General features: G+C 40.4%; 1 protein-coding gene across 5 annotated transcripts in view; it reads right to left on the bottom strand.

Annotated features, from left to right (window-relative positions):
- Positions 1-27,634, bottom strand: part of MLIP (muscular LMNA interacting protein) — a 67,993-nt gene that overhangs the window by 25,347 nt on the left and 15,012 nt on the right. For 3 of the 5 annotated variants that reach the window (XM_067468397.1, XM_060788166.2, XM_067468394.1), the window contains 3 exons: positions 9,586-9,738; positions 7,295-7,633; positions 1,226-2,812 (listed from right to left, as the gene is read on the bottom strand). In XM_067468397.1, coding sequence (XP_067324498.1) covers positions 1,226-2,812; positions 7,295-7,633; positions 9,586-9,645 — 1,986 coding nt within the window. In that variant the 5' untranslated portion in view covers positions 9,646-9,738. The remainder of the gene's footprint in view (positions 1-1,225; positions 2,813-7,294; positions 7,634-9,585; positions 9,739-27,634) is intronic. The other 2 variants (XM_067468400.1, XM_067468396.1) reach the window with 2 other exon arrangements.

The following is a 27,634-nucleotide window of genomic DNA, read 5'->3' as shown; positions in this document are numbered from 1 at the left end:
ATGTTGCTACATCTTTATATGCATGTTTGTTTGTTTTTTGGTTGTATGTATATGTGAATTTCATGTCATATTTCCCCAGCTTTCTTCTTATGGGCATGGAGCAGGGAATCAACTCTATCAACCTCATGCGGAGCTAAAATCAGCGGCATTTGCTGATCTAACCCCGGTCACCCATGGACCCAGCTGACTCCCATCAGACGACATCATGCCAGGGTGAAGTAGGGTGGAACCAGCACACCAGCTTCCCATCTTGCCATCTAATCTATGAGGGGAAGCCACACATGCCCCATGTGCGCTCACGCTTTCCCCTATGTAATCGCCCTTTCGAAGATGCGGGCAAAGTGATTCCTCACAGCCACAATGAAGTGGAGCACTACCGCCTCCTGCCAGTAGCCATCTTAAATTTCAGTCCAGATTTTCAGAGTTATCTCAAGTCTCATACCAATTTAGTTTCAGAAACAGGGAGAGCTCATTTTAGAGTGCATCTATACTATAGAATTAATGACATTTGACACCACTTTGACTGCCATAGCTCAGTAATATGGAATCACGATAGTTATAATTTTGCTTCTTTTGTCAACGTTTCTTGTGCCTCAACAATCTGAGTCTGAAAGTCTGGGATTCTTGCAAGATTACACAGTGAGTTTCCATAACCAAGAAGGGAATTGAGCCCTAGACTCCAATTGCAGTCCAGTGCTCAAACCACTATACCATGGTAACTCCGTAGCATAGGTTGTTAGTCTTAGATGATGTTACAAATAGCAATTTCTTCCTATGACAGAGATCCATGCTTACTCAAATGCCCATGCAGTTCTCCTGAACACATGTCAATTCCCATTCATTCCAATGGACAGGTGCAAATCATCTAGATAAGAGAATGTGTGAACATGCTTTAGTTACATTTCAACCAATCAAACAAAAAGGAAAGCCATTCTCTATGAAGGAGCACCCTCATTTTGGAACAATTTACTCAAAAAACATTTCTGGCTAGGTATTATAAATACCCACTTATATTAACCATATATTTATTGTACAGTCCTTGAAATCAACAAACTTTTCTAATTGATTTCAGTAACACCCCCTCCTCCCAAATGGGACACAAGCTATTATTTGAGCAAAATTATGCATATTCTTCCTTCATATACCCTTTGCCTGGATCAAGAAGGAAAGGAAAAGGAGCAAAAAAACACAGCCAAGCCATTGAGCTGTCAAGCAAGCAGAATACCTTGGGAATCTTATTCTCAGAGTCAGAAGGCAGAGAGAAGGACAGTGGAGAAGTTGATTCCCTGGATCTTGATGCTATGGCGCAAGGTGAGTGCACCCTGGTTGGAGACAGAGGCTGTGTTATGGTTGGAGTCCTGGATCTTGAAGAGGATGGGCAAGCTCTGAAGTTTGAGTAAATTGAGGAAGAATTTGCTTGAGAGAAAGGAGGGTTAATATTACAGGCTGGAGGAGTAGGTGATCCTGTGCCTGTTTGAGAAAAGGCCTGGCAAGGTGCTGATAAATGGGCATCTGGATCCTTAGCAGAAGCATGTCGTAAACGTCCAATAGATTGGTTGCTAGAATGTCTCTGAGCTGGAGAGAGGCAAACTTTCTTTGAAGTGGGAGAAACTGAGTCCCTTTGATTGAAAATAGGCATCGACACAGGAATGGATTTGGCAGTGAACGTGGGTGAGTAGGTGCTTATCTTCTTAGACTTTTCAGATCCCTGTGTTCTGTTAGCAGGGGAGAGGGCCCCTTTTCTTGACCCGTGGGGAGGTAAGGAAAAATTGGGTGATTTGGGCAGTAAAAGAGGAGATACTGTTGTTTTTCTGTAGGATGAAATTGTTGGGGACAAAGGACGTAATTTGTCAGGAGAGAGAGCCCTGGCACTGAGATGCCTTTTAGAGGACAATGCTCTTGTTCCAAGATCAGGACTGAATTTTGGGGACAATGATGTGTGATCTGGCACATGAGAAAATACTGAAAGTTGGTATCCATCTTGGTTTGGAGAGGCAGACCTAACAGAAGAAAAACTTGAGGAAGATTTCTTGGGAGTTGGAGGAGTTGTTTTCAACTTTGGGTCAATTGTTGGTGTTGACGAGCCTAATGAACAGGGAGAAAGGGTGACAGGACAAGACGCTGGAGAAAATGGCCTTTTAGGAGAGGATCCTGACTTCAGAATAGCAGTCAAAAAAGACAGCCTTGTTGGGAGAGGGGACTGAATGCCAGAGGTCAAAAGATTTCCACTTGATGACATTTGGCTACAGGGATTGTTTACACTATGTATGGTGGAGGAAGAACCATACAGAGGGGAAGACAGAGGCTTTGGACTAGGAGATAATAAGTGGGTTGTGATTGAGATTGGAACCACGGACCATGTGGTAAGTTTCTTGGAAGGAAGAGGAGAAACAGCCCTAGGAGATGATCTCTGAAGCACATCTACTGAACCGAGAACTTGTGATGGATGCGGTGAGTCCTTGTGAGCTAAAAGCGGTGGGGAGGGAGTCTCAGTTAACTTGTGAGGACCATTACCTAGGAACCCACTAGTTAACTGAGCACTGTCTGAAAGGTCATCAAGTGGAAAGGAAGGTGTTTTGAGTATGGAAGAAGGTAAACTGGAAGATGTGGAAGAATGAAAATAAGTAGATGACTGATGAACAGAGGATCCATTTGCAGCCTGCCATTGGCGATGGGATTCTTGCATAGAAGAAGCTTCGTAAGCAGCAGAAAAGGGCAATTCATGGTTGACTTTCATGTTAGTTGGAGAAAGGAAATGGGCAACAGGTGATTTATAGGAAGGATGATCAGAGGTAGACAGAGGAGAAGTTAGCTGGAGAGGAAGAAAAGAAAAGTAGGAATGTTAAAACAAAGTAGAGTTTGTAATATTTCAAAAATTATGCATTCTGTGTTCATATTCATTACATTTGTTCCATTGTTTAACAGCAAGACGCCTTTTTAAATTATTTTTACAAAGCATGGTGGGTTGCTAAGTGGTTAATATTAAATTATCTGTGCACATAATTGCTTGGTGTTTGGCTTTATTTTATGTCCATATTCATTACATTTGTTTTGTGCTTTAACAGCAAGACACCTTTTTAAATTATTGTTGCAAAGCATGGCGGGCTGCTAAGTGATTAATATTAAATTATGTGTACATAATTGCTTGGTGTTTGGCTGTATTTTAGTTCAAAAAAAGCTATTAGTTATGTGCTTAGCTGTATTTTCTTCCAAAAAGCTATTATTTATGTATGGTTTGTGCTAATTTAGTTCATACCACTGCAAAAATAAAGCAGTATTTCAAAAGTTTCACACAATGATCACTGATCTTTGATTAGAAGTCAATGAGATGTTTTTATAAAGATTCCAAAGGCTTCAATTTTTAAAAGTTCAACTTCAGAAACAGCTCTATAAGCAGAAATGTTATGTAGATAAAATTAGAAATGGACTCTACAGCTGCAGTTGAACCCAGCTATTCAAGTGTAAATCCCAAAGAGGTTGCATATATAAGAATTGAGGGGACTCAGTACAGTCCATTGTGCCATTTTCCATACTGTTTGTTTCCTATGAAAAGGAATGCTGTGTAAGGGATTTCCAAGCAACATACAATCAGATTATCATTGCAGAAATATTTTTTGAAGCAATGCAGCATCTGTTATATGTATATGGAATTCTATGCATGCTGCCATTGTTCTGTATGTGAAAATTCTCCATACAAGCATCAGGATTGCATTTACGAATACTCTGTTATTTCATTAAGGCGCGGGGGGGGGGGGCGGTGTATGACGAGATTTACTCATCTGTACCTAATGTTAGTTGATGCTAGTCCTCAATTAAGAGCTTCTGCTGCTGATAATCACCAAGAATAGAGAAATAAACACCTGCAAAACAGATGCATGAAAAAAGAACCCAGCAATCTTTCATAGTACAGACTGGAAAAGGATATTTATGAAAATTCAATACCAAACTTCACTTGTTTGTGCTTTCTTTTCACTGTTTCACTTCTATTCCCTGTTTTGGAGGTTAGCATGGACAAATATTCACACATTCGCTTTTTTTTTTAAAAGCGACCAATTATTTCTGTTAGTTTTATGAAGAAAATTCTTCATAAAACTAACAGAAATAATTGGTCTATTTTTAAAAAAGTGAATGTTCTGAGGTGCTTCTGCTTCTTGCAGCCTCACTCACTGGTGGGGACAGGGTAGGAAACACCATGCTTCTCAGCTTTGATCACCAGCAGAGCAAACCTCAGCATGGCTGCTGGTTGTTAAGATAGATGGAGCTTAGGCATTTGTGAGTATACCATGATCATAAACATGAATTCAGGACAGTTACAAATGTGCATGTCTAGCTTACACAGGTATCATCAGGGTGTACATCTCTGACATTATAAGGGATTGTTCCTTGATTTCAAGATTTGGCCCTGACATCTCAGGGCATGTGATAGCCCTGATCTGGCAACCTTAGGTGTAAGTTAGGCAGAAGGATAGCAAAAGAGACCAGCCCACCAATATAACTGTCAGCATTTGCAAACCCAAGGCAGATGGTTCACAGCAAACAAACACATAGTCACAGTCCCCAACATAGAATCATTATGAGCCAAGGGGCTCAGTTTCAAATTGGAAAAGGTCTTGAATACAGATGAGGTGAAGGACATAGAGTAAAGCCAAAGCATAGTGAGAAAACCTAGGTGTAATCCATACCAATGTTCACTACAGCATCTTCACTACAGCATACAAAGCACAGCTTGAAGTCTTTGCATATTTACTCAAGTGAGGCAACACTCCACTGACTAGCTTCAAAATGACGTTCTTCTGGAATCCTAATTTCACATCCGTCACATGTGATGGCACTAACTCTAGTCATTTCTAAATCTTTCTTCACTTACTCAGAAGTATGTGATGAGATATGTAGGATTGTTGCCATTTTCTATGTGGAAAGGAATGAGTGAAAATATTCAGTCTTAACTACAGCAGTCTTTAAACTGTCAACATGTTTGGACCTCAACTTCTAAAATACTGTACAATTTGTTATGCTGCCTGGGGCTTCTCGAAACTGGAGGTAAAAATGTTGAGAATACCAGATCTATAACAGCAGTGGGTATAACACAATTGTAAGTCCCCATCCGCCCTATCCAACATACCCAATGGAGAGGAAAGCTGGAGGATGTTGTTCCAAAACATCTGGAGGACTGCCCCATTCACCACTGACTATCAAAACCTCTCAATGGTTCCACACAAGATCTCCTAACCCCAACCTAGTAATTCAAAGCATTGATCCTTTGGTGTTTTGCATGCAAACCTGATGCTATATTTAATGTCCTTCTGCAAATCCCACATAGAAATTTCAATATGTTTATCTATATAAATAAAAATGTAATGTTAGTTTGTGGGATTAACAGAACTCAAAAACCACTGGACGAATTGACATCAAATTTGGACACAAAACACCTAACAACCCAATGTATGTCCTTCACTCAAAAAAATGATTTTGTCTTTTGGGAGTTGTAGTTTCTGGGATTTATAGTTAACCTACAATCAAAGGGCATTTTGAACCCCACCAATGATGTAATTGAACCAAACTTGGCACACAGTTCTCCCATGGCCAACAGAAAATATTGGAACAGTTTGGTGGGCATTGTCCTTTGGTTTTGGAGTTGTAGTTCACCTACTTCCAGAGAGCACTATGGACTCAAACAATGATAGATCTGGACCAAACTCTACACGAATACTCAATATGCCCAAATGTGAACACTGGTGGAGTTTGGGGAAAATAGAATCTTGACATTTGGGAGTTTTAGTTGCTGGGATTTATAGTTCACCTACAATCAAAGAGCATTCTGAACCCCACCACTGATAGAATTGAGCCAAACCTCCCACACAAAACCCCCATGACCACCAGAGTGAGCCACAGCAAGACATGGCAGGGGACTGCTAGTTTATTTATACCAAGAAACCAAAATAGGGACATTCTCCTCCTCTCCAAATGTATGTCCATGACAACCTGTGAGGTTGGATAGGCCAAGCTGTTCCTCTTTGAGCTTTATGTGCAAGCAAACATTTGAAACCAGTTCTCCCAAGTCTTGATCCCAAATTCAGCCATTATAGCATGACCTAAGTAGAAAGTTCACTCCAGTTTCCTTTAGTCAAAAAGAATACTGTGCCCAATTCTGGGCACCACAATTGAAGGGAGATGTTGACAAGCTGTATCCAGAGAAGGGCGACTAAAATGATCAAGGGTCTGAAGAACAAGCCCTATGAGGAGCGACTTAAAGAGCTGGGCATGTTTAGCCTGAAGAAGAGAAGGCTGAGAGGAGACATGACAGCTATATATAAATATCATAGGGAGGAGGGAGCAAGCTTGTTTTCTACTGCCCTGGAGACTAGGACGTGGAACAATGGCTTCAAACTACAGGAAAGGAGATTCCATCTGAACATTAGGAAGAACTTCCTGACTGTGAGAGCTGTTTAGCAGTGGCAGTCTCTGCCCTGGAGTGTGGTGGAGGCTCTTTCTTTGGAGGCTTTTAAACAGAGGCTGGATGGCCATCTGTCGGGGGTGCTTTGAATGCAATTTTCCTGCTTCTTGGCAGGGGGTTGGATTGGATGGCCCACAAGGTCTCTTCCAACTCTATGATTCTATGATTCTAAGTGAAGAATATATTCATCTGTATCCATCTCTCTAACTTTATATCCTGCTGACATGCTGACCTATAATTCCTATCCTTTCGATTGGCTGTGCTAATTGAGTTTGTGGGTGTTGTCGTCCACCACAATTGTAGGGCTCCAGATTGGAGAATGCAAGTTTGCATCATGATTTCAGAGCTGCAATGTCAAATTGAAAATGTCAAGCAGATCTAACATCCTCAGTTCTGTTCTGCCAACTACTGTTGCAGTGCTCTGCTCCTTTGCTTGATGTCCCCCTGACAAAGGCACATCAAGAATAACAAAGTATAAGTGATATCAAATCATCATTTGCACTCTCCCCAAATCCGGGGAGAGTGCAGATGAGCTCCCTCTGTCAGCTCCAGCTGACATGAGTGAAGCCTCCAACAAGTATGGTAAAACATCAGAAACATCCGGGCATCCCCTGGGCAACATCCTTGCAGACAGCCAATTCTCTCACACCAGAAGCGACTTGCAGTTTCTCAAGTAGCTCCTGACACAACAAAAAAAAATCATAAAGTAGGAGGAGGCGTGACTAAATAAAACTGCAGCCAAGAGCAGTATAGATAGACAGATTTCCCTAATGATGACAAAAGAATGATTTTCTCTCACACCCATTCACATCATTATAATGCATTTCAAGAACATGGTACCTGAGCATGTTTGGGATGACTGGAAGGGCTGTACAGAGGGTCAGTATGAAGACATGGCTGTGGAGCATTCGCTTGTTGTATTGTCTCACTCCTGGGAGATATATTGGATGTAGTTGAATGTTCAGTTCTTTCTATTCCATAGCCATTGCGCATAGCAGCTTTTGTGTCTTCATCTGAGTCCGTAAAGAAGACAAACTCTGCTTTGAAAAGGTCTTCCTTGTCCATTCCCCCTCTGCTTGTGTTATGCTCTTTGGTTTGGAATCGATTCTGGCTGCTGTTTCTGCTACTGTTTCCTTTCTTTCCGCTTCCTGTGGCCTCTTCTTCAGCACCTGCTCTGTGCTATAAAATAAAATATCCCATGCATAATTTACTTACCAGAAGAAGAACTAGGATCTTAATTCCAGCCTAATCCTACAGCAAATAAATCCAGTAACTTGGGACCTTGCAAACAGGAGCTGGATCAGGGAAAATAAATCCAGTGCATACAAGGAGGTGGGAAGTAATTTCTTGGAATAACTATTTCCTATTGATAGCCACTACTGCCTTTAACTAACACAAGTGTCTGTCTGGTGGTCATTTATTGTACGTTTCTGGCTACATAAAAGCCGTAAGAAAAGCAGACAAATGAATTTGCACCATATTAAGAGCAAGACAGAAAACTTAGTGGAAACAGGTCCAATCAAGCAGAATGGAGTGTCAGGTCTTTCTATGGGGTGGGAAGCAAGACTGGATTCTGTCTGTGGGATAGACAGCCACCAAACAATGGATCCCACGATAATCAGAGAAACAAATCTGGGACAGGTCCTATATCTCTGAAGGGAACAAAAGGCTTTAAAACCAGGACATCCCTTAAACAGGCCAATCAAAGAGAATTGCAGTTGGGGTGTACTTGTAAGAGTGGGCCTTTTTTTTTTTAGTACAAGGCCTAATTGTTGTGTTGTAGGAACTCGTTTTCCGGTCCTTCAGATCCTTGTCTTTAATTTCTTAAATGTGAGAAAATGGCATGCTGGGGCTCCAGATACACACAGTGGGCAGAGGCCATTCAGCAATTTGCCTTGAACTTCTGACAAAATGTACTACTGTCACACAAGAGACTCTGCGTAGAAGGAAACAGCCCAACTGACCTAGCACTACATAATGTATTAGGATTTCCTTTGGGAAAGTTAATGTTCCCAACCAAGACACCGTTATAGGGTTTTAGATAATCAAATAGTCGGGATTGCTGGCAGAATATCATGGTCTATCCAACAAAGCATGCTTCCATTGTATTTCATAGGTTTGGTTGCTGTGTGTGTAACACCTGTCGTATGTCTCTGGCACACTACAAGCTCACTTTAGATAGGTTTAGGCTAGAGATCGCCGCTGACCTTTCACTTTCTATTTTTGCTCATGGTCTTTGTGCGTATGACAAGCTCACATTGTATATTGCCTACAATAGCCTTTTCTTTACAGTTAAATGACGGTGAGTCAAACTACAGAATGGAGCCCCCAGAGGCACAATGGGTAAACCCTTGTGCCGGCAGGACTGAAGACCAATAGGTCGGAGGTTCCAATCTGTGGAGAGAGTGGATGAGCTCCTTCTGTCAGCTCCCGCTCCCTATTCGGGGACATGAAAGAAACCTCCCATAAGGATGGTAAAACATCAAAAACATCTGGGCATCCCCTGGGCCACATCCTTGCAGATGGCCAATTCTCTCACACCAAAAGCAACTTGCAGTCTCTCAAGTCACTCCTGACATGAAAAAAAAAACCTTTTAGAATTGAGTTTGCCCTATATCAGTGGTTCTCAACTTGTGGGTCCCCAGGTGTTTTGGCCCTCAACTCCCAGAAGTCCCAGCCAGTTTACCAGCTGATAGGATTTCTGGGAGTTGAAAGCCAAAACATCTGGGGACCCACAAGTCAAGAACCACTGCCCTATATGGTTTCCCCACTCTTACTTATTGCAAAAGAATGCCTGTGGGATCTCTGCCCATCTCTTGATTGACAATTTTACCATATCTTATGGAGCATTTTGCAAATATTCTAGCCACAGCAAGCAATGCACAGGCAGAGTGGTAACACGACTCATTCCTCTTCTATAAGAACGTATTTTCTCTTTGGGGACTGAAATCCATTAAAGAAGTGTGACAGTGCATTTTTACGCATATCATATAACATAATTTTCAAACTGTACTTAAATTTAGTGATCATGTAGTAGATGGAAAGAGACACATTTTGAGGCTATTTGAAAAATGTTTCCTACCTCCTGTCCTTTTTACAGAGCAAAACATTTTTGTTAAAAAGTGCCTTACTCTGTTTCTAGTATTTTCCTGGTAGTTCTTATCCACAGGTCTTCCTCCAATGCCAATCATAGAAGATGGAGCATCAGTAATATGGTGCTGAGTTGGTAGCCTTCCAAATGCAGGAACAAATGTGAACTTCAGGAATCCTGATTCAGAAGGAACCTATAATATACATTTAATGCATGCTTAGAAGAGGACGTGAACTTCTGCTGTCTGCACCAAACCACTTTGCAGCCACTTCATTGGAGTGAATAACAAAACATTTCCTTTGAACAATATATAGATATACCATATATACTTGAGTATAAGCCGAGTTTTTCCAGCCCTTTTTAATGGTTTAAAATGCCCCCATTGGCTTATAGGCTTATAGGTCCTGGTTGGCTTATATTCGGGTCAGCCTATACTTGAGTATATAGGTAATCAGTGTTGAGCAGGTCCTATCTTAAATTACAGTTTTAATATTAAAAATATTAAATATTCAAAAACTTTTAACCTACTGATGCTTCAATTAATGTAATTTTATTGGTATCTATTTTTATTTTGAAATTGACCAGTAGCTGCTGCATTTCCACCCTCATCTTATACTCAGGTCAATAAGTTTTCCTGGTTTTTTGTGGTAAAATTAGGTGCCTCGGCTTATATTTGGGTTGGCTTATACTCAAGTAGTCATCTTCATTATAGTCATATTGTGTCTTGGTCATATTTCCCAGATTATATTGATTTTATTCCATTTATTAAGACAAAAATAACCTCAGGCTTTTTTGTGATACTTTCACAGAGTTTCCAAGGTGTAGAAAGTCTGCCTTTGGGTCATCATACTTTAGGGATGACTTGAAAACAAACAACAAAAAACAAACCTAACATTTCTATCCTCCACCCCCCCCCCCATTTTCCCATCACCTCATTATTTTAAAACAAAATAAAACCATTAAATAGGGAGAAATCTGAAACACGTACATCAAGTGTTTTGATTTGTAATACTAACAACCATTTATTTTGAAATCTCGTGGCAAATCTCATGTATCTTGTTGTCTTATATTGTTTGGTTATGTTATTAATTGTTTATTCTACTTTGTGTGGTGTATTGTATTGTATTGTATTGTACTGTATTGTATTATTTATGCTATGAGCCGCCCTGAGTCCCTTGGGATATAGAACAGGATATAAATAAAGCACAGTATGTCACAGCAAACGAGATCTATATGCTGGATTTCGTATCACAAAATCACAAGTTGAACACTTCCCAAGCATCTACGACTATGTGAAGAATTATTATTATTATTATTATTATTATTATTTGAAACATAACAAGATTAGTACACAGCAAACAAGATCACTCTGCTGGCTGTTGTATTGGATCACATGTTGGACACTTCCCAAATGTCTAGGGCTGTGTGATGTGTCAGTGAATAATGCATGCAGATCCCAGTAGGGTGGCCTTTTGCAGCTGACAAAAGGTAATTTTGTCAGTGCCGATTGTGTTTAAGTGCAGGCCAAGATCGGCACACCCAGTGTGCCGATCACCACTGGGACTACCTTTACTGGCTTGTGCCAGAGTCTTTGCAGTTCAATCTTCTTCTTCTTCTTCTTCTTCTTCTTCTTATTATTATTATTATTATTATTATTATTATTTCCTCTCTTAATTTTTTTCAGCAATACATCATTAAGTTGTTAATATTCATTATATAGTTTCAATTAAAAGCTTGATGTGCAGCTCAACTTCAACTTCATGGCATTCTTCTAAACATATACCCTTTTACATTATGAAGAGTGCATTATATGCATTTGCAGCTTTCGGGATCCTTTTACAAGTGCCATAGAACTCCTAACACATTACAAATAGTGGAGCAGAGACATTTCCAGCCCTTCAAATAAAGGCTCCAATGAGTTGCATTCAGTGTATCAAATGAAGACCATGGGTCCAGAAGGCCAGGTCATAGTTAAGACTACATAATCAGAGCAAACTTACCATGCAGTTTACCAAAAGAAAATCCAATTAACAAATGCTGAAAGTTAAACTTTTATTCATATGTATTGTCAAAAGCTTTCATGGTCGAAATCATTGGGTTGTTGTAGGTGTTTTGGGCTATATGGCCATGTTCATTTTTATTCATAGTGATCAATAACATTTTCATTCAACTTGACCAGGAAAATGTTCATCAAAACATGCTGCAGCATTAGATCACCCAGCTCCAACTTCCTATCACCCTTTTATATTTTAGTTATGTGGAGGAAGAATCCTTAACAAGTCTAGCACCAGATGTTTTGACTTGAGGTCCTATCATCTGTTGGTATGCTGGCCAAAACCGATAGGAGGTGCTGTATAACAATATTGGATCGGCCAGACCTTCTATTTTATTAATATGTTTATAGTGCCTTTCTTTATTTCCTTCTTTTGAGCAAAAGAAAATGGATTACCTCAACAACATTTGATTTAAAAAAGAGGGACAGGACACAGAGGCAATAGTCTGTATTTGGCTTGTAAATATTTCTGTCCTTTTCCCAGCAGTTAAACAATAGGGCTTTGTGGTATTTCAGAGACTAACATATTTATTGAGACATGACCTCATTTTGTCAGCTGCATCTTTGTTGTTTGTACATCACATATGGTATGAGCAGAAGAGGGGGTTGTTATCACAAATGAGACCAGAAGCCACAGCAATAAAAAAAATTATTCTAGGAAATACCAATATATAAAGTATCTGTCACTCATGTTTGGGACCAGAAGATGCTTCAAAGTTTAAGCTGTAAAAATGTGGTGTTATTCAATTATTACATTAGACTCCTGATGTCTTAGCTGCTAGCTGTCCATGAAGAAGAAGGATTTTTAGGTCCTCATCAGACACAGGATCCCCCTTCACTGCCCTTGTTTTTACGCACTTTAAAAGCAGTTTAAAGACAAAGTCTATTAAATAATAATAATAATAATAATACTTTATTTGTATCCTGCCACCATCTCCTCAAAGGGACTTAGGGTGACTCACAGAAAGCACTCAATAGTGCAACAAAACACAAATACAACAAAATACAGAAAGGTAAAATTAATAACAATAAAATTGATCCAATTATACTTAAAACAGCAAAACTATTTCCAGTCATTTCCCATGGGATTCCATCTTTAAAATGTGTTTAAAGTGTGCAGAAACAGAGGTTTGACGAGTTGGATAGATATTGCCTTTCGAGCTCCTAATATGCACAGCAATGGTTAAAGATACTTATTTACATGTGGAATGGGAATTGTCAGATAGCCCCATTTTAGATCATTTTAGTGATGTTAAAGAGTGGGTGTTCCTGTGGGCAGTCTCAAAATGAGCCTAAATGCTCCCTTTCTGACTAGTAATCCTCTTTCTTGAAACTTTCGCAGAATTTTTTAGTACAATTTATTCTTCAGGAGGAACCCCTGATGACACAGTGGGTTAAACCACTGAGCTGTTGAACTTGATGACTGAAAGGTCACAGGTTCAAATCTGGGGAGCAGGGTAAGCTCCCACTATTAGGCCCAGCTTCTGCCAACCTAGCAGTTTGAAAACATGCAAATGTGAGATATAGCTCTGGCAGGAAGGTTACGGTGCTCCATGCAGTCATGCTGGCCACATGATCTTGGAGATGTCTACGGACAATGCCAGCTCTTCGGCTTAGAAATGGAGATGAGCACCAACCCCCAGAGTTGGACACGACTGGACTTAATGTCAGGAGAAAACCTTTTCCTTTACCTATTCTTCAGGAATTGTGAAAATTCAATATATCACTACTTTACTGTGACTATATTTTCTCCCTTTCATAGACCCAGATTTCAGACTCCTATAATTGTGAAGTTTCCTTTTTTTAAAAAGAAGAATGCAAAATGGGTGGGGACTACACTTGTCCATGTGATAGCTCAGAACGCGGAGGACCACAGTAGAAACAGTCATAATATGTTGTGTGTGATGGAGTTAAAAATATTGACTATTTTATAAACAGACTGGAATGAAACACTATGGAAAAGAGGACAATTCCCCATTCCCAACTTCCCCTTTCCCCATGGGATGAGGTCCCTATTGTAATATTTGGAAAACACAGTTGTGTTCCAGAGAGGTGCTTTCATAAGAAAATTGTACTGGAAGTGCTTTTGAAAATGCTCTTCATCTTAAAGGATTATTTGGCAATGGATCTTTCATTAAAAGGTGTGCAAATCTCAATTTGTTCAGATAAGGCAGTGGTTCTCAACCTGTGAGTCCCCAGATGTTTTGACTTTCAAGTCAGAGAAATCCTAGCATCTGGTAAACTGGCTGGGATTTCTGAGAGCTGAAGGCCAAAACACCTGTTGAGAACCACTGAGATAAAGGATACTCGCCCTGTAAACTATTCTCAGTAGTCACAGAAGCAAGTTCTATCTCAATTCCATGAAGCTAATAAAGATGGGAAGCCCACCTCAAAAAAAGAGAGACGTTTTCCTCAATTCTAACTTAGAACTATAGCTCCATGATTGTACAGGGAATGAAAGTAAAACATGGAAAACCCAAGAACACAAATCAAAGTCAGCTTCACTTTCTCTCAAATTCATTTTTAATGTGAAATTGATGACGAGACAGAGGCGGCCCTAGGTAATTTTCAATGGTAAGCAAACAGTATTTTGCCCCCCCCCCCCCCAACCAATCACTGATATATATTTTCTGTTCGTCGTGGGAGTTCTGTGTGCCATATTTATTCAATTCCATCATTGGTGGAGTTCAGAATGCTCTTTGATTGTAGGTGAACTATACATTCCAGTAACTACAACTCGCAAAGGCTTACTTTGCATAATGGGTTGAACCGCCCCTGTGAAGAGAATTGCAAATTTGGAAAACACTTATTAAAAGCATCTATGACCCCATTTAGGCTGGATCTACATTGTCATATAACCCAGTTTTCGAATCCAGATTGAAGTGCATTGAACTGGATTATATATATAATCTGCATTATATATTTGCCATATATAATCAGTTCAATCTGCATTATAATGGCAGTGTAACACTCCATCTATGGTAGTGTAGACTAATATAATCCAGTTCAAAGCAGTACAATCTGCATTATATGGGTCTACACTGTTCAAACTGCATTATATGGCAGTGTAGATGATGCCAAAAATCATCCTTATCTGTGATAACCAAAATCCATAATTGGTTTATAATTGCAGTGATCTGTTTTAAAAACCGAAGGACAAAAATTACAATTTACATTTAAGAGATTCATTCAAATATCATCCACTCTGGATATCAGAATTATTGAAATAAAGTTATCAGTTTTCCGAATCCTGACCTGTAGGGTATTCTGCCCCCTTCTCTCTCCCTCTCCCTCTCCCTCTCCAGCAGCTATTGGGGTGATCAAGTTTGTTAGTCGTAGCTGGCTCACAAGCAACACAGTGGGGGCATTTGGGTATCGCCGGGGAGAGGGGAGTTTGTCACTTTTGCCTGGGGTATTTTCATTGTTCTTTGCAAGCTAGCCTAATAGGCAAGGAACAAAGGAAGCCACCAACTGGGTAAACTCTCTGTGGATGTAGGAAGCATACCTACAGTAGCAAAATCTTAAGTGCCTCAGATAAAAGCCTAGAAAGCTATCTTTTAAGAAGAATGTGTTTATATATAATGATGTGATGAAATCACCTATAGCTGAGGAATATGGAACATTATTTTGCCCCTGGCTATTCAGATATGGGTGAAGTCACTCTGTCTTGTTGGAAGTAACTTCAGCCCCAATTAATATCACCATGACTTGAAATAATTTTTCTTCCTACATTTAATCAATGCAACAGTGCAAGTTCAGTCTTAAGCACGTCAACTTGAATGTTAGCCTTACTGAAGGCCTCATCACATTGAGGTCCTGAAGCTGAGTGACAGCGGGATAATCTTTGGGGCAGTGCGGCAAATCGGTGGGGCAGTGGAGGAATCTGTGGGGAAGAAGAGGGATCCATGGGGTCACTCTACACCCCATATCACCCCCTTCTTCATTACATGAGAGAAGCTGTCACTGCCTGGCTTCCCCCCATGCTGTCCTCAGCTTACTCAATCAGAAAATAGGGAGTCACCCATGTTCTGAATTTTTCCTTGCAGCACACTTTCAACACGGAGCCCTGCTGGTTGTAACCATACATCATGTGATGGGCTCTGGCAGGCTCCGTACAGTGTTGTGTTGAATGCTTCCTACGATGGGGGGGGGGGGGATCCCCATGTGATGAGGTCCTAAGTCTAGTCCTTTGGCATACAAAATTATATATTTCCTTGACAAAAATCAATGTTTATACTAGAAGTATCAATACTGTAAAGGCACCAGATCCTTTCTGATCTTGGAAGCTAAGCAGGGTCATCTATGGTTAGTACTTGGACGGAAAACCACCAATGAATGCAGGTATTATAGTTCATATTTCAGGGGAAGAAGTCAGCAATACAACATCTGAGTATTCCTTGCCTAAGAAAACCTTAGGAAATTAATGAGGTTGCCATTAGTTGACAGGCCACATTTTCACATAACAATGCCATGACTTAGATATTAAAATTAATACTGTGTTATAAATTCCCATACCTCCAGCACTAAAATGTCGTTTGAAGACACAGTAAGATGTCGTCTTTTCTTTAATAAAATACAAATCCATACCTCTTCTCTGAAAAGGAACTTAGAGGAATATTTCTTCACTCCACTCTGTTCTCCATGACATGGAGGTTGCTGGTTGGAAAGGGCATTAAATACCTAAAGCAGGCTTCTGCATGAATCGTAAGGAAAGAATATATTGCTATCAGCTTGAAGCAAAGTTCTCTAGAGAGTGCTTTAATGGGATTTGGTTGGAGTAGGCAGCTTGTGTGGGCAGAAGAAGAATTTAGGGCATAAAGACTTGATTTGTTCAAGTCAAGCACAAGCACTGTAAAAATAGACCAGTTGCCTTGCAGCATTGGAAGATGTCAGTGAATGATGTCCACTGGGCAAGAGATCACACTATTTAAATAAAGTATTATACTTGTAAAGCTTTTATTTTTTTGATATACATTACAGACTGTACAAAAAAGTCATTGATTCCTGTAAGGCATTTTGATAAAAATTTCAGATCGTGTTATATAGCATTGGGTATTATCCGCTTTGTACCTTAAGAATACACAAAACCTGGGGAAATACATGTGTGTGTGTGTGTGTGTGTGTTACATAGTATATTAGAATTATAAAGTACCAAGTATAACACTTTAAAATGAATTTAACAAAATCCCCAACTCAAAAATGCTATGCTGTGTCCTCTGTGCAAGTGAAAAAAAGGAACACATCAGAAGATTCAAACACATCAAAATGAATGAACACATCAAAAGGCTGGTTCCATTCATCTTCCTGACCTAGGGAGAGGAAATCTTATCTGCTGGTATTTTCATGTATGTGAACTAAAGCACCATGTGTTTATGATAGAAGCAATTAGGAAATGACATTTATAACCCAGGAACAAAACTCATAGTCCAGGAGAGGGGGTGTTCCTTTTCACAAATAAAATGGGGAGGAACAGTGAGCGGGAACAACTCTCTACAATGTGATGACAAATCAATTGAGAACTCCTGAATGAAACGGATAGTTTGCTAGTGTGTGATGGATGTCGAGGCCTGTGAAACCTCTGAGAATGAGGAAGGGGGCTTTTTGGTGGAGCCTGAGGTTTTTACTCCTGAGCCTGTTTCTCAAGATGATGGGAATGTTTTGAGTAGATTAATTGTCAGGGAAACAGAAATTTGTTCTCATGGGAATCTGTCAGGGATTGACTCTGAAAGAAATGTGGAGGAGACAGGAGTGTTGCCTAAAACTCAACATTTAGAGTTCAGAAGAGATAGAGCGAAGCAGAGGCAAATTCATTGTTCCCAGAGTCTGAAACATAAGCAAAGGGAACCCAGGTGTGAGAAAGAGTGATGTCATGGGTAAGAATTCTTAAGCAATTTGAGCTAATGTTCATCATGAGATAACTGTTGGATTTTCATGTGTCAAGTTGCCTGTCTTGGGAGCTCTGAGTGAGGAGTTCTGGTCTTTGGTTTTGTATCTTGTTTTCCTGTTTTAAGTTCAATGCCTCTTGATTGGATTCCAAATCTTGGTATAGGTTTTCAAGCCTTTGGAGTATAGTCATGTTCAAGTTTTCAAGTGTTTAGATAGAATTTTGGTTTAAGTGTTAAAAACCCTTGGATTACAGTTTCTTGTTTTTATCTTCTGGGATTTTAGGTTCAGATTCAGATTTGGTCATTGCTATTTGTTTAGTTCAAGAATATCAAGCTTATGGATATAACTTTGAAAATGCTTTTACAGTCTGGTTTTTTATTGTTTCTAGTGTTTGCTTAGTCTGCTTATTTTGGAATGACTTTTGGAATATTGCATACCTTTATGAAACTGCTTTTTCTATTATATATGTTTTTCATAATAAACCTATTATTTATGACGTGCGTGGTGTTTGGGTGAAAAGGAGTCATGCAAGAAGCTGGGCTGCAATAATCGATGAAGGAAAATCATCCATTTAATTTCAAAATGGAGTATGACTGAGCTGTATGGTATACCTTCTCTCCCACACACTTATACCTTCTCTCCCACACACTGTGGGATGAAGTCAATAGAGCAATGGATACACACAGAGCTATATCCTGCTTCTTGGCAGGGGATTGGACTGGATGGCCCATGAGGTCTCTTCCAACTCTATGATTCTATGATTTATAGAGACCTGGCAGCTATTCAAAGAATGATGTTTTACCACTCTGGGCACTGATTAGTGCAAGGTATGATCTGTGTGCTGATTGGTGGAGGCATGCCGTCCTCTGCTGCAGTTGATTGGTTTCCTTGTCTGATGGGGAACAACTTGTGGCCATTTTCTGTGTCTGCCTTCTTAAGATGCGTGATGAAAGGAATGTGGGCAGGGTTCAGGGTTGATGGTCTTGATGGGTTTAATCTTCTCATCCAGGATTCCACAGTGGGTTCAGGCTGAGGAAACAATGGGTACCAAAATACCCATTGATCGGTTCCCAAGGAGAAACAAAGGCAAGAGAACTGGGTGGCTTGGTGATCTTTCAAGGTGGTTGAAAATTAATTCTATATAAGTGGAAGGGGTTCGTTGTTGGCCAGGACGGATTGGGTGATTGTGCCAGTTGCCCAGAGGAATAATTAGATTAGCCCCATGTTCCTCTGCACTGGTGTTTCTAAGGGAAAGGTCATCCTTGAATATCACCCGGTGGGACCCTTCATAGCACCTCTCCAGGTCACAGGTTTTGGTTTCCCAAGTGTATTCGCCCTCCATTTTGTAGGAGATAATCACATGAAGTAGCTCCTGCCTAGCTGTGGGAAAATGCAGATGGGTATTATGTTTTATGGCATTGCTAACAGTTGACTTATTTCAAAGCAGAATAGGGTTTTGGAGCAGGGAAAAAATCAGTGAAGAGCTCTTTTTTATTTTCCTGTAGTGCCACACCTACCATTAAGCAGAATAAGCCATTTGTTCCCCAGCAACAATTTGCAAAATATAGCAATTTGTTAGTTATTAATCTGATATTGTATTTTTACTACAAAGAAAAAAAAGAGGGAGAAAAGTTATCAGAGATTGTGTGTGCACTCTAAAATAATTTGCTCAGCCTGCGGAAGTGTGCAGTATTACTTTAGAAAAATAGGTACTTTTAAATTTAATTTTGCTCTACCCCAGACGCCAAACTCTCATGAGCTAGCCCTTCCCTCTATGGTAATTGACTTTTTTTTAAACAATTTTTCAGCTTTCAAACTTTTGTGCCAACACTTGACACCTCACAAGGAACACAGAAATTGGCCACCTCGATTAACATTTGATGGCCTGATGGTTTTTAGGTGTGGCTTGTTAATGCCTGGGGGAAATCCTTTGTTGAGAGGTGATTAACTGTCCCTGATTGTTTCTTATCTGGAGCTCCCCTGTGTTTGAGTCTTGTTCTTTAAACAGTCTATGTGCATCCAACTATTTCTCCTGTCCATGATTCTCCCATCCCTAGCCAAGGGCAGGTAAAACCCATTCATAGCTCCCAATCCCACGATGTTCCTATCACATCTCTTAGTTCAATGGGTCCCTTCCACTTCTGTTGAGGGGGAGGGGGTCTCCTCCTCTCCACCTCTCTCCCTCACTATTCCCAAGATAGTTGTTTTCCTTCTATTTTGTACATATCTGTGGCAGTGTATTCTAATGCTGAAATTAATATAAAGGATCTGCATCAGACAAGGTTATGAGTGTGTGTGGAAATGTGTTAGATAAATCTAGTGCAATTTTCTTTTGAAGAGAGGTGAAATGTTGAAGGTGTTTAATCCAGTATGTATTCATTATCTACTGCAGAAGACAAGGTTACGAGAGTGTGTGGAAATGTGATTGTAGGACCACAGATAGGTGAATCTAGCGCAATTTCGTTTTGAAGAGAGGTGAAATATTGAAGGCACTTAATCCAGTATGCATCCATTATTTACTCTAAAATGAATAATGGGGTGGTGTGATAAAATCTTTATCCTTATTCTCATTTTGAACATAGTACTTGCTTCTGCCTGAATTTCACACTTTCCAACATAGCACCAGGGCCAAAATCTAAGCAGAAATAGCAGAAGGAGAATCTGCTGGGAAGAGAGGCTAGGAAACCCCATGGAGCTGGTTTGGGATGTTGTGGAAAGCTGCAGAAGTTGGGAAAGGAAGAAAGGCCTTTTGTGCTGGCTATGCAGCACTAATACTCTAGGCCAGCAATTCCCAACGTGGGGGTTGGGACACCCTGGGGGGGGGGTTGCAAGGGGGGTTTCAGAGAGGTTGCTAAGACCATCAGAAAACACACATTTCTGATGGTTTTAGGAACCCCTTTGGCAGCAACTACGTCTCACAAATGATAAAATCAATCCCTCCAAACCCCACCAGTATTCAAATTTGGATGTATCAGGTATTTGTGCCAAATTTGGTCCAGATCCATAGTCGTTTGGGTTCACAGAGCTCTCCAGAGGTAGGTGAAATACATCTCCCCAAAGTCATTCTCAATTCCTCCCAAATTCCTCCAGTATTTTCTGTTGGTCATGGGGATTCTGTGTGGGAAGTTTGTCCCAATTCTATCATTGGTGGGGGTTCAAAGGGCTTTTTGATTGTAGGTGAACTATAAATCCTAGCAACTACAACTCCCAAGGTCTATTTTCCCCAAACTCCACCTGTGTTCACATTTGGGCATATTGAGTATTCATACCAAGTTTGGTCCATATCCATCATTGTTTGCGTCCACAGTGCTCTCTGAATGTAGGTGAACTACAACTCCAAAATTCAAGGTCAATGCCCACCAGACCCTTCCAGTATTTTCTATTGGTCATGGGAGTTCTGTGTGGGAAGTTTGGCCCAATGCTATCGTTGGTGAGGTTCAGAATGCTCTTTGATTGTAGATGAACCCTAAATCCTAGCAACTACAACTCCCACATGACAAAATCAATCCTCCCCCAACCCCACCAGTATTCAAATTTGAGTGTATTGGTTATTTGTGCCAAATTTGGTCCAGTGAATGAAAATACATCCTGTATATCAGATATTTACATTATGATTCATAGCAAAGGCAAAATTACAGTTATGAAGTAGCAATGAAAATAATTTTAAGGTTGGGAGTCACCACAACTTAAGGAACTGTAATAAGGGGTCATGGCATTAGGAAGGTTGAGAACCACTTCCCTGGGAATTTGACCAAACCTACATTTCTTTTGTGTACAGACTTTTCCCATTCACATAGACCAACGGGATGCACAAGAAAATGATATAATATGGAGTGCTTCTGTTCAGGGTTCTAACTAATCCAATGTGATACATTTACACTTAATGGCAGCTTGAAGCCCCTTTAACTACCATGGTTACACCTACATTATTCTGGTTTTGGTAGTCTGGTGAGTATTCTGGCTTACAGCAGGTGCTGCAGGCCAGGGAAGCATAGTAGAACACCCTATGGTAGAAAATTGTCTGAGCTGTTGCATGTTTTCAAATTATTTTTGATCAATGTTGCCTGCAAGGCAAACCTATTGCAGAGAGGTTTTCCCATTGCCTGCCTATGAAGCTGAAAGTGTGTGACTTGCCCAAGTTCACCCAGTGGAGCCCCTGGTGGCGCAATACATTAACTATTTTATTTTATTTATTTATTTACAGTATTTATATTCCGCCCTTCTCACCCCACAGGAAACTCAGGGCGGATTACAATGTAGATATACATGGCAATCATTTAATGACATACAACATATATGGGCAGACATTAAACATATACAGACGTACATTAAACCCTTGTGCTGGCAGGACTGTTGACCGACAGGTCAGCGGTTTGAATCCAGGGGGTGCATGAATGAGCTCCCTCTGTCAGCTCCAGCTCCCCATCCAGGCAGGGGCGGCTGAACCCATTATACAAAGTAAGCATTTGCAGTATAGTTGATTTTGCCCAGGGGCACTCTTGAGGCGCTCTTGGGGGAAAATAGGCCTTGACATATGCGAGTTGTAGTTACTGGGATGTATAGTTCACCTACAATCAAAGAGCATTCTGAACCCCACCAATGATGGAACTGAACCAAATATGGCACACAGAACTCCCATGACGAACAGAAAATATATATCAGCTATTGGTTGGGGGGGGGGGGCAAAATACTGTTTGCTTACCGTTGAAAATTACCTAGGGCCGCCTCTGCATGCAGGGATATGAGAGAAGCCCCCCATAAGGATGGTAAAACATCAAATATCTGGGCATCCCCTGGGCAAAGTCCTTGCAGATGGCCATTTCTCTCATGCCAGAAGTGACTTGCAGTTTCTCAAGTCGCTCCTGACATGAAAAAAGTGCGCAAGCAGGGATTAAATTCCTGGTTTCCTAGAGTTCTCTGCAATATTAATGTAATTCAAGATGTTTTTGAAATATTTCTACTATGAAATATAAAAGAGAATTTTCCACATCTTGGTGTTCACTTTGAAGTAAAAGGGAATAGCTACTAGCCATCCACAGGCAACATGCCTTTGAAAGTGACACTTGCTGGGAGAATAATATGAATCCATTCATATTCTGCTGGAAACCTTCCTACAGGCAGCTGACTGACTACTGTGAAAACGCAATGCTGAACCAGTAGGTCTCTTCTTATGATCTTAATCATCGACCAAGTAAGCAATTATCTATCCAAAGTTTATTCAGTCAAAAGTCCAGTCTGGTGGGACTTTGGTCTCAGCTAGCTTGTTGACTTGTTTGTTACCACTTGTCTACTATTTTTACCCTAGTCTGACCATTTTCTAAAATCATGCCTAGCAGCAATGGTAAATAGAACATGATAAATCTGTAATGTGATGTGGAGGAATGTTTAGTTTTTAGCAGGAAAGGTTCTTAAAATGGAAAGGAGTCATTTAAATTGCAAGGCATTAAACCTGGTAAAGGAGGCAGACTTGGGTTTGTAACCCCCACATATACAATCCAACACAACCCTATGCTCGCAAGATACTCCGTATTCAAGAACACATCAAGAACAAGCAACTTTAGGTATGTTTTAGGTCTGAGCTGCAGGAATAACATGGAAAGTTTCGCTTTATTAAGTTGTCATATTTCAGAGTCAATGTACACGTTCCGTCTTAGATCCTGATATTTCAGAGCCAAACCTGAGCACAATGCATCAAATACTTCCATAGTTGATCAGTGTGGGGATTTGTAAAAAGACACCATGATGTAATGGGTTGACTGGAAAGACATGTGTCAGCAGCTAATTGGCTGAGCATGGCAGCAGCCAGAATTCTGATTGGCTACTGTCTCTAGCTTGCTGCTGAGAAAAATGGTTTTAACTGCCACTTTTGCCTTGACAGAAGAGAGCGCTGACTGGAAACAGCCAGGAAGGAAATGGCTGCCAACTCTCTGAAGCCTGATCATTTCTAAGGCATGAAGCATATTTTAAAGACTGTTTAAAAGGACTGTTAATTACCTCTGTTCTCTGTAAGAATTCAGAGAGACTGCTGTATATATTGTTGCTCTGTTTGACCTTTTGAACTGAAGTAAAGTTACTGTTACTTGTTACACAAGTCCAAGTGACATTTTATTATACTGCAGGGTATATTTTGGTTCAGAAACTATGGTAAAGGGATCTGTTTATTTATCTACAACCCCAACAATCAAGACATGTCATTAAAAAACAACAACAATGATCTAATAAAAAATAAATAATATCAGGCTAAAAATTAAGTTTCCCTAGTTACTCCTGGACTGAAAAAACCCATATGCTTCAGCACTCTCCATTTAACATCCTCCTACCACCTTCTTTTAACAATGCATGAGAGTTGTCCAGCCAAAGACAATTTCCTTAGCTCTGATCTGAACAGAAATCCATCTGAATTTTTTCTCACTGGACTTTTAGCACTTTTGCAAGCACTGATTTTAAACTGTAATATTTTTTATTCAAATACAAATCTCTAAGCAAATAAATGTTTTCCATATCTACTTTTATATCATTGCCCCAATTAACCAGGGGTGCGTGTACAGTGTAGAATTTATGCAGACTGACACCACTTTAATGCTATAGAATACTGGGAGACGTTGTTTTACAAGGTCTTAGCTCTTTTCTGCCAAAGGGGTCTGGCACCTCACCAAGCTACAACTCCCAGGATTCCATAGCATTGAGCCACAGCAGTTCAAACAGTGTCAAACTGCATTAATTCTACAGTGTAGATGATGCCCAGGGCTCTTCAGTGGACACATAAACTTTTTTTTCCTTTTAAGGCCCCATCTACTCTGTCATATAATACAATTTTAAACTGCATTAAATGGTCAATGTAGACTCATACAATGCAGTTAAATTGCACCAAATAGCATTATATGGACTGGGTTGTGGCACAGCTGGTTAGGAGTCAGCTGCATTAAAATCACCACTGACCAAAAAGTCATGAGTTTGAAGCCAGCCTGGGTCAGAGTAAGCTCCTGACCATTTGTCTAGCTTGCTGTCGACTTTTGCAGCCCAAAAGACAGTTGCATCTGTCAAGTAGGAAATTTAGGTACTGCTTATGTGGGCAGGCTAATTTAACTAATTTACGACACCATAAAACTCTCCAGCAGCATGCAAAAGAATGAGGAAGTACTCCATTGGTGTCACAAGTGGACGGTGAAGCAACAGGTCCCCCGTTGGCCGGAATTCAAAGCATACCCTCATGAAGCTGGAAAGTTAGATAGCCTCTGTGTGTTTGTCTATATATTTTGTGTGTCTTTAGCATTGAATGTTTGCCATGTATATGTACATTGTGATCCACCCTGAGTCCTCTGTGGGGTCAGAAGGGCAGAACAAACTGCATTATATAGTAATATAGATGGGGCCTTAGGTCCCTTCTACACTGCCATATAATCCACATTATCGAAGCAGATAATCTATATTATCTGCCTTGAGCTGGATTATATGAGTTACATTGCCATATAATCCAATTCAAAGCAAATAATCTGGATTTTTATATGGCAGTGTAGAAGGGGCCTTACTTAGGTTTCACCACTACAGTATCTTTCCCCCCACTCAATATCATAATATCCTCATATTATCATAATAATGCTAAAATTACCATAATAATGCTACTATTAACAACCAAACATTTGGGGGGTGGGGGGGGGGGAGAGAACAAGGATATGGGGAAGGAGGGGTAGGAGGGAGAGGAGGAAGAGGAAGAGGAGGAAGAGAAGAGAAATATTATAATTTAGCAGGACAATCCTAGCTGTGTACATCTGTTCAGAAACAAGCCCTGTTAATATTAAATGCATTATTCATAGTTTCATGGTTTTCTTTGTTGCAAGGGACAAAAGAGCAAGAATTGGAAAGATAGAGATGGAGAGCAAGCAAACCCATCTATTTAACTATTCATCTATGTATCCCATGGCAAAGCTCCCACTTCTTGTACTGTTAATTAAACTGAGGTCTGGTTCTGATTGACAGCAATCCAAGTGGAGGATGAGTTTTGAAGGCTCTGAAACTGCTAGCCTTAGAAAGACACCATTAGCAAGTTACTATATGAGGCAAAGAACTGTCAGAGACATTCATAATAGGAAAAAAAATGCAGCATGAAGTTTATCAAATAGTAAAATTGTTTGTTTTTTTAATGTCAGGAATGACTTGAGACACTGCAAGTTGTTTCTGGTGTGAGAGAATTGGCCATCTGCAACGATGTTGCTGAGAGGATGCCCAGATGTGTTATCATCCTGTGGGAGGCTTCTCTCATGTCCCTTCATGGGAAGCTGGAGTTGACAGATGAGAGGTCACCCACTCCCCAGATTTGAACCGCCGCCATTTTCGTCAGCTGTCCTGCCGACACAAGGGTTTAAATAGTCAAATAGTTGAACATCCCTTATCTGAAATTCTGAAATCCCAAATTGTGCTGGCACGGCAGTGCCAGGAGATTTGAATTTCTTTTTCTTCCACTGCTAGTTTGTATGAATTTATTTAGCCACGCATTTTGCAATCGGGTAGCTTCCCCAAGTTGCAGTCATAGGGCCAGCAACCTGGCTATCATCGTGAGAGTCTTTAGACCCGCCTCTTTTCCCAGGGTTTTGGAGGCAAAGAGGACTTCTGTTCAGTCTCACTGTTTGGAGCCTAACAGCAGGATGTGTGGGTTTCTCTATCCCACCTGCACAAAGGCTTCACTACTCACAGCTCTGCTGGGGGAGTAAAGGAATAGTTCTACAGTTTTTGCTGTTGGAAAACAGCCAGGCTTTGCTGGGACAACAGGACAGTTCCTACAACCTTCGTGGAGTAATCTAAAGGACACCTTTCACCTTAGCAGATCTACAGAAATCTTGTCTGGTAGGGGACCACTCGGGCTATCCATAAAGTAGCTTGGAGCCAGGAGTAGGGGCCTCACGCCAGCAAGGAAAAGAAAGATTGCCCAGGGAGGGGTTAGAAGATTTCCCTAAGAAAGGAAGTTTACCACCAGTTGCCTGCCCTTGATATCAGATTGAGGAAGCTACCAGTTTTCCGAGGTTATAAAGCATTTAATTCATTTGTTTGAAGATTTAAGCCCAAATAAAGAACTTCATTGAACTTATTTTGAGCCTCAATAGAACTTTGTGTTGGGAAATCTAAGGGGCCCTTCAGCTGAGGCACCCCGGCATCCCGTTGGTCATACAGAAGGCACGTCCTGTAAACAGACATTATTTCAGGCCCAGCATGCGACAGCACACAAATACTCCAGAATCAAAAGATATTCACAAGGGTCATTGAGACAGTGATACCTATGGTTTCTGATGCTTTGTTGTTGAACACAAACATTGCTTCAGGTATGCAATTATGAAACATATTGGACACAAAATTGCCTTCAGTATGTGCATAATAAATGTTTGTAAAACCTAAATGAATTTCATGTATAGACTTTGGTCCTATCTCCAAAATATTTTACTATGTAGATATTAGAGGACACTGACCAAGGTTCCAGAAAGCACATGTAGCAGCCAGGTTGCCACCATTGCCTCCTGGCATGTGCCACCTGGGACAGTTCCTCATTCTAACTAACATTGCAACTGATCCTGAGAATTTTTGTTTGGCTAAGAGCTAGTGAAGTAGTTTGAAGATTAGATTATGACTTCAGGGGACCAAGGTTTAAATTGCCATGTAACCCACTGGGTGGCTTTAAAGTCCCACTCTCTCATCCTCAGAAGAAGGCCATGGCAAACCTTGACTGAACAAATCTTGCCAAGAAACGGTTAAGGTTAAATTAAGGTTAAAGTTAGTAGGTTAAATTTAGAATCCCTATAAATAAGAAAAAAACTTGAAGGCACACAACAACAAGAACAACAACGGTACAGATTCATCATCATCATCATCATTTAATTACTTATTAATTGCCCTCCATCCAAGATGCTCTAGGCGATTTACAAGCTAAAATTGTAAAGGATAAAAATACATACATACAGATATTAATAAAATTAACAGATCAAAAGCTCTAGTAAAAAGCCAAGTCTTAAGTGCTAGGTATACGGCCCTAACTCACGAATGGCTCTCATATAGGGCGGCAAGGAATTCCACGAGGCAGGGGCAGAAATAGAAAAAGCTCTGCGTCTGGTCCTTTCCAGGTGCACTTCTCTAGAACCCGGTATATAAAGTAAGTCACGTTGGG

The sequence above is a fragment of the Anolis sagrei genome, chromosome 1, assembly GCF_037176765.1.
Source record: "Anolis sagrei isolate rAnoSag1 chromosome 1, rAnoSag1.mat, whole genome shotgun sequence".
In the NCBI taxonomy this organism is placed as follows: domain Eukaryota; kingdom Metazoa; phylum Chordata; class Lepidosauria; order Squamata; family Dactyloidae; genus Anolis; species Anolis sagrei.
This window is presented reverse-complemented; position numbering and strand designations above follow the sequence as displayed.